Source organism: Mesoplodon mirus, assembly GCF_964341445.2.
Source record: "Mesoplodon mirus genome assembly, chromosome: 8".
NCBI classification, from domain to species: domain Eukaryota; kingdom Metazoa; phylum Chordata; class Mammalia; order Artiodactyla; family Ziphiidae; genus Mesoplodon; species Mesoplodon mirus.
Genome location: NC_138984.1, coordinates 58,786,670 through 58,804,921, shown reverse-complemented (window position 1 = coordinate 58,804,921; position 18,252 = coordinate 58,786,670). Strand labels below are relative to the sequence as shown.

At 34.3% G+C, this 18,252-nt stretch overlaps 1 protein-coding gene across 1 annotated transcript in view; it reads left to right on the top strand.

Annotated features, from left to right (window-relative positions):
- LRP1B (LDL receptor related protein 1B) overlaps positions 1-18,252 on the top strand; it is a gene marked incomplete at its 3' end in the record, with an annotated part of 2,351,282 nt that overhangs the window by 1,169,221 nt on the left and 1,163,809 nt on the right. The window contains exon 26 of the mRNA XM_082630936.1: positions 13,708-13,845. Within this exon, the coding sequence (XP_082487062.1) occupies positions 13,708-13,845 (138 nt within the window). The remainder of the gene's footprint in view (positions 1-13,707; positions 13,846-18,252) is intronic.

The following is an 18,252-nucleotide window of genomic DNA, read 5'->3' as shown; positions in this document are numbered from 1 at the left end:
TATCTACAATGAGGTATCACCTCATGTTGGTCAGAATGGCCATTATCAAACAATCTAGAAACAATAAATGCTGGGAAGTGTGTTGTGAAAAGGGAACCCTCCTGCACTGTTGGTGGGAATGTAAATTGATACAGTCACTATGGTGAACAGTATGGAGGTTCCTTAAAAACTAAAAAGAGATTTACCATATGACCCAGCAATCCCACTACTGGGCATACACCCTGAGAAAACCATAATTCAAAAAGAGACATGTACCAAAATGTTCATTGCAGCACTGTTTACAATAGACAACTCATGGAAGCAACCAAATGTCCATGGACAGATGAATGGATAAACAAGATGTGGCACATATATACAATGGAATATTACTCAGCCATAAAAAGAAACGAAATTGAGTTATTTGTAGTGAGGCGGATGGACCTAGAGTCTGTCATACAGAGTGAAGTCAGAAAGAGGAAAACAAATACATTATACTAACGCATATATATGGAATCTAAAAAAAAAAAAATACTGATGAACCTTGTTGCAGGACAGGAATAAAGAGGTAGACCTCGAAAATGGACTTGAGGACATGGGGTGGGAGGAGGAATCTGGGGCGAAGTGGGAGTAGCATCGACATACATACACTACCGAATGTAAAATAGTAGGCTGGTGGGAAGGAGCAACATAGCACAGGGAGATCGGCTCCGTGCTTTTCGATGATCTAGAGGAGTGGGATAGGGAGGGTGGGAGGGAGGCTCAAGAGGGAGGGGATATGAGGACACATGTATGCATATGGCTGATTCTCTTTGTTGTGCAACAGAAACACAGTATTGAGTATTGTGAAGCAATTATACTCCAATAAAGATCTATTAAAAAAAATACAGTGATGAAGTAAAAAAAAAAAAAGAAAAAAAAGAAAAACCTACCTTGGATATTTGGATGATATAGGAGTTGCATTTAATTTCTATCTTTTTTATAATCCTCAACATGGAGAATCAGAAAATTCCTTTTGTTGTTGCCGTTTTGTTCTTTCTTTCTGAGCCAAGAAAATTTTCAAGAGGGTATTGCAATTTTATAAATTGTTAGAATTTTCCATAAATGTAAGGAATTCCTCTCTAATATCTAAATAACAGACCTCACTAGTTAAATTTTTCAGACCATTCAGATATCATTTAGTGGGTTAGTTTCATTAACATTACAAATAGTCCCCGATTTGTGATGGTTCAACTTATGGTTTTTAAACTTATGGTGATGGGAAAGCCATACACACTTCAGTAGAAACCATACTTTGAATGTTGATCTTTTCCTGGGCTAGCAGTAGGAGCTACATACTCTCTTGGGTTGCTGGGCAGTGGCAGCAAGATGCAGCTCCCAGACAGCCACGTGATCATGAGGGTAAACAACTGATGTACTTACAACCAGATAACCATTCTGTTTTTCACTTTCAGTACAGTATTCAGTAAATGACATAAGATAGTCAGTGCTTTATTATAAAATAAGCTTTTGTAAGATGATTTTGCCCAACTGTAGGCAAATATAAGTATTCTGAGCACCTTTAAGGTAGGCTAAGCTAAACTTTGATGTTTGGTAGGTTAAATGTATTAAATGCATTTTTGACTTAATGATCTTTTCAAATTAAGATGAGTTTATTTGGATGCAACCTCATTATGAGGAAGATCTGTATTAGTAATGTTGCGATTAGGTATATTAGTTTGTGTGTGTTTCAAATTCAGTCTCATCATTTCCTGTATTCTCTTTTCACTTGGCATAAAACTCCATATCCAGGATGCACTTGTTTTTATAAAATTTGGAGACAAGGTTATTGCCAGTAGATGATTCCCATGAGGAAAGAGAAAATTCTTTTGCTGATTGACTATTCACCAAATAGTGTTTATCTACCAGTTGTTTAATTGTTCACATAAGTTGGAGACATTTGGCTCCGTTTAAAACAGGAGAGCCAAGGTGCTCTTTAATGAACGGAAGCAGTTATAAGAGTACTTTCAAAGGCTCTACAGTGATTCCATAGAGGGTTTCCCGGGGGGATCTGGCTGAGGGTTTAGTGTTGGCACACTGAACTCAAACTCAAGCCTGGCTAAGATTCTATGTTTTTAAATATTCAGTTGAATCCTAAATGGTCTTCATTCTTCCTTTTAGGGATTTATATTGCTTCAGAGATACAGACTTGCACTTTGTCAGTTCTAGCATGAAGGTGATATGGATATGACGGGTGGAAGATTGAGAGTATGGGTGGCAGATGTTAGGAGGTAAACTCTGTGGCTGAAAAACAGAAAGGCAGATAACTTTGCCATATGGTATTTTAACCTGTGATATTGGCATTTTTCCTGTGGGGCCTCATCCTGCCAAGCTAACCAGGCACTGAAGCTGAGGGGCAGAAATAGCTGGACTTTACCAGAAAGAGGTAGCAGTTGACATGTGGCCAGTCTGTTTGATCTAGAGGATGCCCCACCAAAGCAGAAATAAGTACATGGTGAAAGCCTGATCAGATGGTTAAAAGGGGGGCTTGGGGGCTATGGTTTAGAACATTGATCTTCAGAAGGCTTGAGCTTTGCCTTATCAATACATACCATTGAAAACCTCTTTGTATTTAATGAGCACAACCTAGAGTCATAGTGAATAAGGATTCTGTCATCAAGGCCAAGCATATGGGAACCATGTTTATAGTTAGAATTTACTGGAAATAGATAATACACATTCCTCCAAGCACAATGGAAGTTTAGTTGGTATGCATGGCACAACAGTACTGGTTGATAAAATACAGAAATACTTGTATTCTGATTCTAAACTGCTGCTACCCAGTCCTTCCTGGGACTCCCTCAAATAGCCCCATGCTCCCTCAGACCAAAGTGGGCAAAGAAATCTGCTTTCCTAGCACAACTCAACTTACTTGCCTGTCACCCAGCCTATCCTTCCTCCAATTTGCCTTCCCCAACCCTATCTCTCTCTCCCTAGTCAAACAGGCCTGAACATCTGGAGTTGGTGATGGTCCCGCAGCAAGAGATCATGGGTCATCCACAGCTGGCCAAGATTCCCCTCAAGTTACCCCCTTACGGCTACTAGTAGAAGCCGTAGCCTGTATAGTGTATTTCATTTGTTGTTAAATATTCAGGCATCATCCCTGACTGTAAGAGCTGCTTAAGTATTGACGTGGCATGGCTTCACAACCTTATAACATGATTTTCTTCCCTTTTCTTCAAGATTCTTAATCAGAAAGAGAAAGAAACAGACAGAGATGCATAATTAGGTATCATGCCTTGTTTGTTTCTTGGTTACATGTGATTGAGATTGTTCCAAAATATAGTAGTAAAGAAACCGGTTTTAGGAGATATGAGACCTGATTTGAAATAATAGCATTACAGCTCTGTGACCTTGAAGAAGGTATTTAGCCTCTGTGGTCTTCAATCTCATCATCTATATAGTAGCAATTATAATATCTACTCATAATGTTCTTGTAAGGATTTAATAAGATAATGGACATTATGTGCTTATCTCTGTGCTTACAGAGCCTGGAACACAGGAAGTACTATCCTATTAATATAATGCTACTTTTACAGAACGCAGTAAAGAAGTTTGTTTTCATTAAAAGTGAATCCTAAAATCATTTTCTGAATTAGCATCATTTTAAATGGCATAAATATTAAATTTTGAAGATTATCTTTCATCAATAGTATGGCTTTTAAGCTTGACTATTTAACATTCTGTCTTCCTCTCAAGTATAAATTGGCCTATGTAAAAATCACCATGTCTTTGCAACATGGTTCTAGTGCAACTAGAACGATTAACTACATGTGCTCTAACCAGTCCCTCTCACTGTAAAACCATTTGTATGCTAACCAGGTCCCTCAAACAATTGTTTGTTTTCACACACAGCGAAGAATTTCTTTTCAAATTGTGATGGAGTGACTCAAGGCTTATATTTATTCCTCATCTCCCTTCTCCATTTTTCTCTTAATCCATTCATTCTAAGCAAATATCAGGTTGTTTTTTTTTTCCCCCAAATGGAATAATGAACGAATAACTCCTATCAAATAACTTTTATTTTAATAAACCTACCAGTGGAATCAGGAAAGATCTTGCTACTTGTTCACATATATCACAGTCATTCTAGGTTGTTTGATCAAGGGTCATGGAGCAAACTTCTCTTTAAATCAGAAAAATAGTATTTAAGTCAGTATGTATAATTTAATGTTGTCTTGAGGGAGTCCTGTAAAATAAATAAAGCTTGTTCTCCAGTTTTTGTGGAGCTGTTTTCGTGTTATTCAAATTATAGTGAAGAGTTAATTGGATGAAAAATGATGCTTGCCATCAAAAAGATCCTCAAAATAGTTCTTAATCTGAAAAGATGAAAGTACAGAGACATTGTATTTACTAGTTTTCCCTTCTTATATATCTACTCATCAAATATCAGCTTTGTTGCTTACTGTTTTGGAGAGAAAATTAAAGACATTATGTCTTTTGAGGGTGTTGGTAATGATTTATATTTTTAGACTTCCTTTGACTGTTAGCATTTTGGCAACATACCACCGAAATCTTTTCTTCCATTATCACCTGACATTAACCTGCCTTTGGTTTTTAAGCTTTAACTGGGGACCTGCATCTAACCTTTCATTATCTTAGCCTGTAGAGGAAGAGTGTCTTCCATAACAAATTTCTAAGAAAAAGCAAACGAGCAATCCCTCTTAAGAGTGACAATGGAGATGCCTCTGTGTGCATAGATTTTGGCTCAGAAGCAATCGCTAACACATGTGTGGAATGAAAGATTGAAGGGCTCTCAGCTGTCCGTCCTGACATGTGGATGAGCCAGTTGGCTGCCCCACTCATTATCCCTTTATTATATTAAGACTCCCTTTCCTCTGGAGGATGTGTGGAACTATCTGATTTTGGCGGTTTTTTTGTTTGTTTCGTTTTGTTTTTTGGTAGGCATCAGTCTTTTAACATGCTTTCTACCAGGGAGTCATCCCTGCTTCAAATTGTGTAGAATTTCCACACTGCCCTGAAATTTAGAACTGCAATCAGGAGCTGTCACCTGGCTACAATAGGTAAAGTAAACCCAGAGAACAGGAAGAAAAAAGTATTGGCCTTAAAGGTGAAACACTAATCTTCTATATTTCAGAAAAAAAGATACTCCCAAATGGAACACTTCATCTTCTGCTTCCTTAAATATCATCAGACTGGGTAAATCTTTTATTCACAGAAGTTTTAAGGTATGACTGGAACGTGTTTTACTTCTTGAGGACTCAGTAGAATATCCGTAAATTGTTGATAGAAAGGCATCTTCTTTCTGGTTCATTGATTAAATACATATTCATTCATTTAAAAAGTGTTGAGAGCCAACTACAAATCAATACAATTGCTATCAAAAAATGTGATGTATCAATCAACGAACTGTCCCTTTCTCTCAAACAAAAGTACCTTTGTCATTTTAACAGAGAACCTAAAATTCTAATCTTTGGAATTAATCTATCGATATTGTTTCTGTAAGAATCTTGTTTAAATGTAAATACATCACCTGTAAGAGATAGCACCTAGTATGTAAATTTGCCTAGCAGAGAGCAGGGCTCCAAGAGATTAAAAAAGCATATACATCTGTTTTAACTGAGGTGTAGGGAAGGGAAAACAAATTTCTAGACCTTTTGACAAAGAGAGAATGGGGTGATCCAGAAATGAAAGAACATGTGAAGAATAGATACATGGGAAGGAAAAAAGGAGCATTTAAAATACCTAAATGACAATTTTTTAATCCCCCAAGCTGAGTTTCCTCCATTAGCACTGGGTTTAATAAATGGCAATGCTACAATGACAGTCACTCATAAAACAGTGATTTCATTTATTTTCTTATCTATTTGCCTTTAAGTGGAAAGTCATAAAGCAAGACAGTCTGTTGGCTTGATAAAGTTCCTATTTCTAAAGCTGTAATTAATGACAACAATGCTTTGGTTATGTCCATATAATATTTTTAATTTGCCAATTTTGACTGTATTCTGAATATGCACAGTTATAGTGCAGGAGAATATTATGACTTAACCTATATTTGTTGGATTCAGATGTAGACAGTCAAACTGATAAAAATTATTTGATATATTCTAAAGTTAGCAATACACACACAGAGAAATGTAGAGCTCTCTATTTTAACATAATAGTACTTCCAGATATGATTCAGAAAGTTTTTAGTGAGAGTCTTAACTAACCACCCATTTATTCATACTCATAATAGCAGACAGAATGACGTCTTTAGTTGTAGCAGAATTGCTTTAATATCGCGGTCTTCCTTAGGTGACCAGGCATGCTTTTCATATATTAAATGCATAAATAAAGTGCTCTATGTTAGATGTATGGAATTATCCTATACTGAGATTTCTGAAGACTAAGGACTAAAGAAAAAGGATTTTTAAACCTTAGAACAAGTTAGCAAAGCTGTAAAATCTCCTCCCCAGGGCCTTTAAAAATAGGACAGATGTCAGAGATAGCTTAGGGGTAGTACAGCTGGACAAAATCAATCACCTTTACATCTCTTCCAGTTCTTGAATCTTCACAACATCCATTTGAAATATGTAAACAAGTCATTACTGGAGCCTATTTTACAAAGTAATTGTTTAATTTGAGTGAGTTACTGTTAGAGAGAGTGCACATGTATCTTTTGAGGTTCTTCTGTTCCCGTATCCTCGATTTTAATCATATAGATTGCTTTAACAAATTATATCAATGAATAGTATTTTATTTAGAAGTTGAAACTCATAAATCCAATTTTAATTTTCTTTAAAAATAATATAAATAGTATTTCTTTGAATACTAAGTATAAGAATACTAGTATTCTTTGAATATATAAATTTCTTTTCATTCTTTCCACTTAAAATATCCGTCTGCCAGGTGAAGTAGCTCATATGCAAAAGAAAATTATCCCTGAAAACAAGAATAGTATATAATGAAATGAACATAGTTCTAGGAAAGTTGCATTACAACTGTAAAGGCATTATGCAATCTGATGTTATGTTTAATATTAAACAGATACAGGATATTAATTATATTTACATTGTGTACCAATTTTCCCAGACCACATGGAGTAAATAACGTGGTTTACATGCTTTACTGTCTTCAGAAGCATCCCATTTTGCTGTTAGCTATTTTGATTTCTCAGCTGTGAGAATTATAATGGATGTTATGATGTACTATTTCCATACACTTAATTGCATAAGAGTTACCTTTTCTCCTTAAAAGATGATTGTCTATAATATTTCCAGGAAAATGGATCTAATTGTATATAAAAGCATTCTTTAAAAAAATTATTTTTCTTTTTAATAGAGATAGAAAAAATAGAAAAGTTTTTTGCAGTCATGTTAATGGTGCTCCAGAAATCTTAATATGTTGCTTAGTTATAAAGAAACCAAAATGTTTTTTAAATGATTCCAGGAAAGTTAATTTTTTAAAGATTTTAAAAAATTTGTTCCCAGTTCTATTGAGATATAATTGATGTCCAGCACTGTATAAGTTTAAGGTGTACAGCATAATGATTTGATTTACATACATCATGAAATGAGTATCACAGTGTATGAGGATTCTCTCTTTTCCATATCCTTACCAACACTTGCTATTAGTTGTCATTTTGACTCTTGTCATTCTGACACATGTGAGGTGGCATCTTATTTTGGTTTTGATTTGAATTTCCCCGATGATTAGTGAAGTTGAGCATCTTTTCATGTGCCTGTTGGCCATCAGTATGCCTTCCTTAGAAAAATGTCTATTCAGAACCTCTGCCCATTTCCAACCAGTTTTTTTTTTCCTGACATTGAGTTGTATGCGTGCATTGTATATTTTGGATATTAACTCCGTATTGGAGATATCTTTTGCAAATATCTTCTCCCATTCAGTAGGTGTCCTATTTGTTTTGTTGATAGCTTCCTTCACTGTGCAAAAGGTTTTAGGTTGATGTAGTCCATTTGTTTATTTTGGGGGTTTTTTTGCCCTTGCCTGAGGAGACATATTCCAAAAGATATTGCTAAGGCTGATGTGAAAGAGCTTAGGTTTTCTTTAAGAAGTTTTATGGTTTCAGGTCTTAGATTTAAGTCTTTGATTTATTTTGAAGTTATTTGTGTGCAAGGTGTGAGAGAGTAGTCCAGTTTGATTTTTCTGCATGTAGTTGCCCCGTTTTCGCAACACTATTTATCGTAAAGGCTGTCTTTACCCCATTATATATTTTTGCTTCCTTTGTCATATATTGATTGCTCACACAGGTGTGTGTCCATTTCTGGGCTCTCTATTTTGTTCCACTGATCTATATCTGTTTTTGTGCCAGTGCCATACTGTTTTGATTACTGTAGCTTTTTAGTATAGTTTGAAAGTGCTAATATTTAAAACAGTTGTCACAAATTCTTAGAAATGATGGGACCTTCAACTTAAGAAATAGAAAATCTCCATAAGATTCAATACTCAAAAGACAAATATTGTAAGGGAGCGTATCAATGGAAATAATCCTTATATTCCTCAGTGTTTTTTTTTTTTTCAATCAGTACTCTACTCTACTAGAACTTGAGTCTCAAACAATTCTTCAAATTATGATCAAGTCTCAATATTCTAGGTGGATAGACAGGTAAAATGCAACAAAATCCCAAACTGCATAATTTTAATTTTTTGAATTTTGAAGGTATTTCATGCTTTCTTTATGATAACTTTAGATACCAAAATTTTTTACTTGATTTTATATCAACTAGTAATCAATATTTTTTATTCCTATGTTCTGCTTTATATTTTAAAGTAGGAGGAAATATATATATATATATATATATATATATATATATATATATATATTTTACATAAAGGCCTTGTGCCTTAACAAATATACATGAAACTGAATATATTAATACAGTTCATAAATTATAGATATTTTTACTATAAAAAAATTAAAATGTGAAATAGACAATATCTCTGTGGTTTGTAGAACAGATTGTGATCAATGGCACCTACAAAAAAACCAAAAAAAAAAAACCCCAAAGAGCAACAGAAACAAAACAACAAATAAAAAATTTGTATCTTTCCCAAACTATGATTTCATTTGATCCTTATGACAATCATGTGATGTTAAGTACTTTACTCAAGTTTAGACAGCTAATACATGGCAGATAAAAACTCTGATTCAAGGTTTTGATCTCTAAGCCTCAGAACGCTTCCACTATTACCTGTTATTTTTCATAAAGAAAACTTGATGGAGAGGCCAGAGCTTGAAGGTGAAAAAGAGCTTGCTGGGTGAAAAAGAAAGAGAAGGTTTACTTTTCAGATGATGATATTGCATACCAAAAAATCCATAGGTGGGAAAAAATGTGTGTTTTAGGGAGGTGAATGATAACAATGAATGAAGTAGAGTATTAAGTACTGAAAATACTTGTATACAATACCAATTGCAATTAATTGTAAATAATGCTAATAAGTTTCAACTAGACAATGATATTAGGCCAAGGAGTTTTGATTTCTTGTGGCCAGCAACTAAGAACAATTATGATTTTGAGACTAGTCATTGGGTGAAAGCTGTATTTGTGAAACCAATTCTGAGAATGCATTGATGATAAAAAAAAATAAAAGGTAACTTCCAGCATATCAAAGAAAGTTCAATTGCTAGAACTTCATTCACCAACTGTATATTGAACACTGTTTTCTGTGTCAGGCAGTGTACTAGATGTTTGTTTCCCAGTCAGAGAGAGAGGGAAGTTTATAAAAGAGCATGTGTGAAATGCATCTAAGTGTGTTCATGGAATAGTATAAATAACAACAGCAATAATGTGACAAGAGTTTAAGAAGCACGAAAAATAATGGTGGAAATTGTGTCTAAGAGAAAGGAATTCTGACCAGCTTTTGAAGGACCTGTATGCCTTTGGCTTCACTGTTAGTGGTACCCCTAAGACCTTGGGGAGAAGCTCAGCAGAATTGGAAGCAGTGGCTGGAGTAAGAATGGAATGGGAATACAGCAGGTGCAGTCTACATTTTGAAGAAGTTTAACAGTTAAGAAATGTAGGAAAGAAGGGATACTACCTCAAGAAATGTTCAATCAGAAAAAGTGACTTTGTTCTTGAGTGTAGGTTTAAAAAAATTGAATGACATTGCAGGCAGGAGTTAGACCTATTGGAAAGATAGACATGGGAAATACAACCAGGCAGCAAATATTGATGGGACAAAACCCCCAAAGTGGGATGTGACAGAGTGTAGGGTGAGGAGGTTAACTTCGGTGGGGGAGGATTGATACTGGTCCTGCTAAGATATGATGATATTGTGACAAGTGCAGATATTTGACTATATCTGCCATTACAGAAGAAAAATCTCCACTCCTTCACAAAATGCACTATCTCGATTATCTTTAGTCAGAAAGGACATTTGATGAGATTTATGTCTCCCACTATCACTTTAACTGAACAGAGTTATGTTTAAAAATAATTTGAACATTCAAGAACATACAGATGAATCACGCTATCCTTGCATTATCCTGGAAGGCTTATTTGTAAAATGAGGTTCATTAAAATTGGAAGCTATTTCAGCTAATTGGGTAAGGCTTATAGAAAATTTAAAAACATGGGTACTATTCTCCTGTGTTTATATATTTTAAATCCTGCTCATGATAGTTTTTCTTTCTTGTAATTAATTACTATATTTTTAATTCTGGTACCTTGCTCAGGTCACCTAAAATTAGATTTGAGGGACTGGAAATGTTTGCTAAATGTGCATTACTGACAACTGAAGTGATATTCTCACCAGGACTACCATATTTGTTAAAATTTTAAGAGTCTTTGTACTACTTTAAAATTTCTCTCGTGCTAATCTGTTATCACAGTGCCTCTCTCTGGTCCCCCCAAGTCCTCATGATTTAGCAACTAAAGGGATAATTCTGGGTATATCAGAGAGCCTCCAACCCTGTTCCTTGCTATGTCCAAATAATGATTGCTCATTGTGAAATGATCTGAATGCCTGAAAGTCTTCATGAAATGAATCATTTAATGCAACATTGACATATTCTGAGGAATTCATGCAGCCTCCATTATCCTGTGCCTCTTCTTGTCAAACATAAATAGGGAGCAGTAGTGATCAGGGTGAGTTTTCTCTCTGTTATCAGGGTGGACTAAAAGAGCCTCATGGGTTATACACACCGTTACTTCAGAAATGTTCATTGGGAATCAAGGATGGATTATTGCCCATAGAAATAGTACACTGTTTACCCATATTGCCTGGTTTCAGTTGAGAATTTGAATTGAGGCAAGCATTGCCATTTCTCAGACTGCCCCATCTCTATCTCCATTTTCAAGAAAGACAACAACATTTTGGTTTTAGCAGTTTTCCAACTGAAGTATATCAGCATTGGTCAAAGAGGTTAAAGGTATTGATTCCCTCAATTTTGCAGTTAATTCCCAAGGCCTGGGGCAACCTCTACACTTATTCTACAGATAATTTCTGCTATTTACTTCAGTGTAACTTTGAAATTTTCATTGTCTTAATATGTTTTTTTTTTTTTTTGCATGAAAATTTGGGAAGAACTAGTTAAGGTACAGTCCATTAAGCCATCACCCAGCTGTCTTACCAGTTACCCAGCAGTGAGGGAAACCAAGACAAGAGTATATCAAGGGAGGGGGAGGGGAGACAATAGTAGCTAGTCTATGAAGAAACCAATTGACTCTTTCATTCTTCTAAACAAATTTCTCTTTTGTCCCTACATGTTACCAGTAGAAAAAATCTAATGGTTCTATATATTGCCTCTGAGAAATCCAAACATTTTTTCCTGTTTTCTCAAAATTTATAAGTAGCTGAGCCTTTTTCCTTAACACCAGATGTACATTTTCACTCCTTCTATCATGTTCATCAGTTACCTGACAGTCTTAAAAATGAAAAGTCCAGGACCAGATGGCTTCACAGGTGAATTCTATCAAACATTTAGAGAAGAGCTAACACCCATCCTTCTCAAACGCTTCCAAAAAATTGCAGAGGAAGGAACACTCCCAAACTCATTCTATGAGGCCACCATCACCCTGATACCAAAACCAGACAAAGATACTACAAAAAAAGAAAATTACAGACCAATATCACTGATGAATATGGATGCAAAAATCCTTAACAAAATACTAGCAAACAGAATCCAACAACACATTAAAAGGATCAGACACTATGAACAAGTGGGATTTATCCCAGTGATGCAAGGATTCTTCAATATACACAAATCAATCAATGTGATACACCATATTAACAAATTGAAGAATGAAAACCATATGATCATCTCAATAGATGCAGAAAAAGCTTTTGACAAAATTCAACACCCATTTATTATAAAAACTCTCCAGAAAGTGGGCATAGAGGGAACCTACCTCGACATAATAAAGGTCATATATGATAAACCCACAGCAAACATCATTCTCAATGGTGAAAAACTGAAAGCATTTCCTCTAACATCAGGAACAAGACAAGGATGTCCACTTTCAGCACTGTTATTCAACATAGATTTGGAAGTCCTAGCCAAGGCAATCAGAGAAGAAAAAGAAATAAAAGGAATACAAATTGGAAAAGAAGAAGTAAAACTGTCACTGTTTGCAGATGACATGATACTATACATAGAGAATCCTTAAGATGCCACCAGAAAATTACTAGAGCTAATCAATGAATTTGGTAAAGTTGCAGGGTACAAAATTAATGCACAGAAATCTCTTGCATTCATATACACTAATGATGAAAATTCTGAAAGAGAAATTAAGGAAACACTCCCATTTACCATAGCAACAAAAAGGATAAAATACCTAGGAATAAACCTACCTAGGGAGACAAAAGACCTGTATGCAGAAAATTATAAGACACTGATGAAAGAAATTAAAGATGATACCAACAGATGGAGAGATATACCATGTTCTTGGATTGGAAGAATCAGTATTATGAAAAGGCTATACTACGTGAAGTAATCTACAGATTCAATGCAATCCCTATCAAAATACCAAAGCAGTCTTGAGGGAAAAAATTGGAGCTGGAGGAATCAGACTCCCTGACTTCAGACTATACTACAAAGCTACAGTAATCAAGATAATACAGTACAGGCACAAAAACAGAAATATAGATCAATGGAGCAGGATAGAAAGCCCAGAGATAAACTCATGCACCTATGGTTAACTTTGATATCTCAAGTTTCCAAATCTGTAAAATGGAAACAGCGATAGTACCAGTTCAGAAGGCTGTTAGGAAGATTAAATGAGTTAATACATGTAAAGCACTTAGTGCCTAACACTTGATGTGTACTCATCAGTTAAAAATAAATAAATAAAATTTAAATAAATAAATAAATAAATAGAGCCATGCCAAGAAGTTGCCTTTATTCATATTTCACAGTTGAGGGACTTGAAACTTACAGGGTTTAAGCACCTTACCCACTTATCTAAGGATAAGAAATAGAACAGTGACTCAAACCAACCCTTAGATTTTCAATCCATGCCTCTTTAAGGGTTGAAAGAATACTTGTGTTTTAAATGCATTATTTGAAAAACATACATATTATTTTATTTCCTATGTAGCCTTTAAAAATTAGTTTTTTTTTATTACATAGGCCAATTTTGATGTCTCTGAGAATCAGAGCTGCCCTCTGGTAGCATTGCCTATCATTTTATTTTGCGAATTCATGCTAGTAATTTCTCGTGCTTAACAGTTTTAGTGTTAAAAAAAAAAAAAAGCTAAATCACTGTGTTCCTTTTTGCATTTTTCCAGGTCCTGAGGAGGTAGAAATCAAGTGCCCCTTGAATCACATTGCTTGCCTTGGTGCCAAAAAATGTGTTCATTTATCCCAGCTCTGCAACGGCATCCTGGACTGCTCAGATGGGTATGATGAAGGAGTTCACTGCCGTGGTGAGTCCATTTGTGGAAAAATACAACTGAAATATTGAATTTTTCATAGTTTTCATGAAAGTTCAAAGGGAACCTATAACCTGTCTTTTCTTTCAACCACAACCTTATCAGTTATTGAGAAAGCATGAGTTTTATTGCCAGAGACACTCAATATACATTTCAAAGCTGTGACTATTGTGCTTTATTGAAAAATGCTGTTAGAAAAAAAAAAAAAAAACCACACATTTAGACTTTGAAGTTGGGCTCTTAAACAATTATATATTTCATAGAAAGGAGTACTTTTGAGCAAAGGACAAAGGAGAAGTCTTAGTCACAGTATTGAAAAAAACTTGTTTCTCTGAACTGTTGCTTAAACAAAGGGTATTTGAAGTAAAACCTCTGCAATCAAATATTTTAATAGAATGTATCATGGGAAATTTTCCCTTAATATTATTTCCCTGAAGTTATACTGTTAACTTTCTTGTAATTTTCATTCTTGTTAAAAACCTACATTCTACAGTGGTCAAGGGTTTACCTATATACTAATGATAGGAGTAACTAAATCTCAAATTTATAAAAAGTTATTTGGAACTGGTATATTCCAATAGAACTGGTTGGGAAGGGGAGGATAAGATGTTAGACAAAGAAACAGGAAAAAGTTGAGGATTAAGGTAAGGACTGTGATCTGGAAACAGAGTCAAGGTTTCAGTCAAGTGAATCAGTCTTCAACTCGGAGTCGGGAAAGAAACCACTGAATCAGAAGGTTCTAACTCGGATTCTAGCATGTTGAATGTAACACAAAGGATGTTTATTGAAACTGTCAAAGAGTAACACGTTCTTCATGTTGAGGTCAGTGAGACAATAAACAATGGAAGGAACTGTAGAAAGCTGGAGATGCATGTCTGGTGTCTGGACAGATTCACACTAAATTGCTGCCATTTGGGAAAGGTCCTAGGTCACCAGAAGTTCCAGGTTTTCAGGAGGAGCTCCACATCTTTGTGTTTAAAGTGTTCAAAGTTAGCTACTGCTTTTTAAACATTGTATGGTCATCAATGTACAGGCCTAACAAAACTTGTCTGGAGATCTGACAGGGCTTACTGGCTGCCAGTTTCCCACATTTGGGCTGAAATAAACTGGATTCAAAACCAGAGGTGGAGACATATATTAGAAAAAGAGTAAACCTTTGTTTAGAAAGGTATTTCAAAGTGGTAAGGATGTTGAGAGAGCATAGATCAGCTGGATTACTAGGTATTGTCCCTCTTTCTAAAGGGATGTCCAATTACTCTGGCCCTGTAGACATATTCAGATTGAGAAGTTAAAGGTCTTCCTTCTTTGGACAAGTTTCCTTTCTTAGCCTTGAACTCTGACAGGGTCACATAAGGAGCCAGTTGATTCTTAGTTTTACTTATGAACACGTGTAATAATAATAATAAGTTTTATTTTTATTTAGAGGCTTTGTGACATGTACTCCTTTTTATAATTGTATAGTTTTAAAAGTGATATTAATAGAAAGTAAATTAGTGAATTACAAAGTAATAGAAATTAAATAGTTTAATTTTCTTTTCAGAAATTAATTATATTTTCTAGAGCCTAATTCTATTTGCTTTTGTTATAATTCAGGGTTCTTATTACATTTAAAACAAAATTTCAGATAGACATGTGTGACTAAGCTTCTAAAAGAGTGAAATCATCACATTGCCAAATACTTCTCAGAGGTGATTATACAGATTTGAATATCTTAAACATATTTCAGTGCTGTGGATCATATGAAAATATATCTGAGTTCTCTAATAAAATTTAGAGCTGGGATTTAAAAGACAAAGGGATATGATAATAGTAAAACAGGGGATCAACTAACTATTCAATATCTGAACAAAAATAAAATGATATTAAATTCTGTTGATTTTTGAAAAGACAGCATATACTTCAGACTGAGATTTAGAATTTGTAGTTGCTTACGCTTCCATCTTTTTTCCTGTTCTAATTTAGGTTGCCAACTGTTACAAGTTTCATATCTTTATCACAGTGACAACGTTTTTTATTTCTTAATTTGCCAGTAGGAGGCTGATTGTACCACTTTGGTCTTTTTAATATTTATAAATTTCACCAAATAAAGTGTTTTAAAAGACTTAGTGTATTTATGACCTGTGGTGGACTTAGAAATAAGAAGAAGTATATTTGGATCTCTACCTGTTATTTATCTCAGTAGAGGGGTTTTCACCTAATTTTGTGGCCTTGTACAACTACATAGAATGGTAGGATCAAGATGACTGAATGACACAGTGATTCCAGAGTCAGTGGTTTAATAATGTATTTCTGCATTGAGAAAGAAAAATCAGAACTCTGTTTCCCTGCTTGGCCTGATAGAGTGCCCCAGACACATAGACAAAATACAAATCTTGGAAGCAACACCAGATTTATCACATGTATATGGTTTGTGTTTAGAAAAGATGATTGATTATATGCAAAAGTATATCATGGGAACTGAGTGTACTTTCCCACCTTCAACCTTCCTCCTGATTCTGGGTCACATTCAATGAAAAGATGTTTTCTGAAGAGTTCATTAGGCAACAGCCCCATCAAGTCTCTAAGGACTTTTTCATCTACTATTGACATACAATAAAGAAACCAGGTTAATTCAAACATCACATTGATTTTTAGAAATGCTTTTCTCTATAGAAAAATTCTTTTTAAATCACTTCTCTTTCCATTTCTTCCTTTTTGTTGGGTTCCAAGCACACACTCTAGATAATTATTAAGCCTAAGACACAATTCAAAGATGGACATGTTTTCTTTATACTCATAAAATTCCAAAGTATGTTTGGTGATATACTTGTAGCCTTTATGAAAATTAATAAGGAGAAAAATATAACATTTTTGAGGTGATATTTTGGTCTTGGGAATGCTTTTGTATCAACTGTATTGTTTTCTAAATGGTTTCCTAGAAAAAATCAATTTCTCCTTGGTAAGGGTAATGAAAAGATATCTATTATTAATGATTTTTCTATAACAGTGATATTTTAATCTCCATAATTTAGCTTCATTTAAAGAAAACAATGGATTTTTGCATATGGGTATACTTATATATAAGACTGTGCTTGTAAAAATTTTACAATATGAACCTTCAAAATCACCACATTATATTTCAGATAATTTCGTGTCTTCATGCATAATATTTCATATTGGTGGTAATATCACTATATGTAAATTGCATGAGCAATGAAAACATATTCCATACAGTATGATGCCTCTCAATACAGGATAGTTCCACAAAAATCCTTCTTCCAGAATGCTGGAGGAAGTGAATAAATTCAACTAATGGAGAATACTTGGACTGAGGTGTATCAAAACACCGTTTTAATATTTGACATTCTTAAGATAATTCATTTTGTTGACATTTAAAGTAGCTATAAAGAAGAGAAGCCCTCTTTTTATTCACAACCCTATTTAAATTACATTTGCAGTGCAAAACAGTCGCATATTTAAATGCTCAAGGGACTGACAGTCTCTGTGGTGCTATCTATTACTCTTTTAAAAGAATATGGGAACTCTTCCGGTCACTGCAAAAAGGGATTCTCTCTTCTGTGGCCCTAAAAAAGTGATTATGTAATCTATGTTTTCCAGTAAGCATTCCAATATCCCTTTAAATTCAAGGGGATAAGTGTGTGAAGAGCTTACTAAAACTGATTAGGGAATGACACTCTGACATCTGAAAAGCTCCCTACACAGACACACAAGTATGCATACACAGACACACATACTCTTCTGATTTCTCTTTTCTAAACCTCTTCCTACATGATTCTGAGTGTATAATATATTAATTTGGTGTATTTGATCAGAAACCTAAAGAATAATAAGATTCTTGTATGTATCATCTAACTCCTTGAAATAATGCATATTAAGAAATTTTAAAATTTCATTTGATTATTTTACTTGCCAATTAGAATATAATTTTCCTGATGTACAATTACATTTTTCTCTACCCACAATCTAATGTATTTATTTTAGATTCTAGTAATTCTAATATGTTTATTTTAATGTATTTGTTTTAGACACTGACTTGTGTTTAAAATTTTATATATTTATTTTTCTTTTATATTACTATTCATAAAACTAAATTCTTATGAGATGATGCCAAAAAATCCTAGAGGTAATTTACAAATTAGAGGCTTTCTCAAAATGGACCAAGGTCAATGACAAACGTTGTTAACTACAGTGATTCACCATAGGAAAATTAGTAATCCTTAAAACTTCTGTGTGAATCTTATATATTTCAAATATTCCAAAAAGGAATGAATCTACCCCAATTAATTAGATTTAAGTAATTGATTTGACAAAATTAAATTTAATAAAAGAGTTAGGAATTAATTCTTAACTCAAATTCAGGACTCTCCTTTCTGGAAAAATGAAGAAAACAAATATTTTATC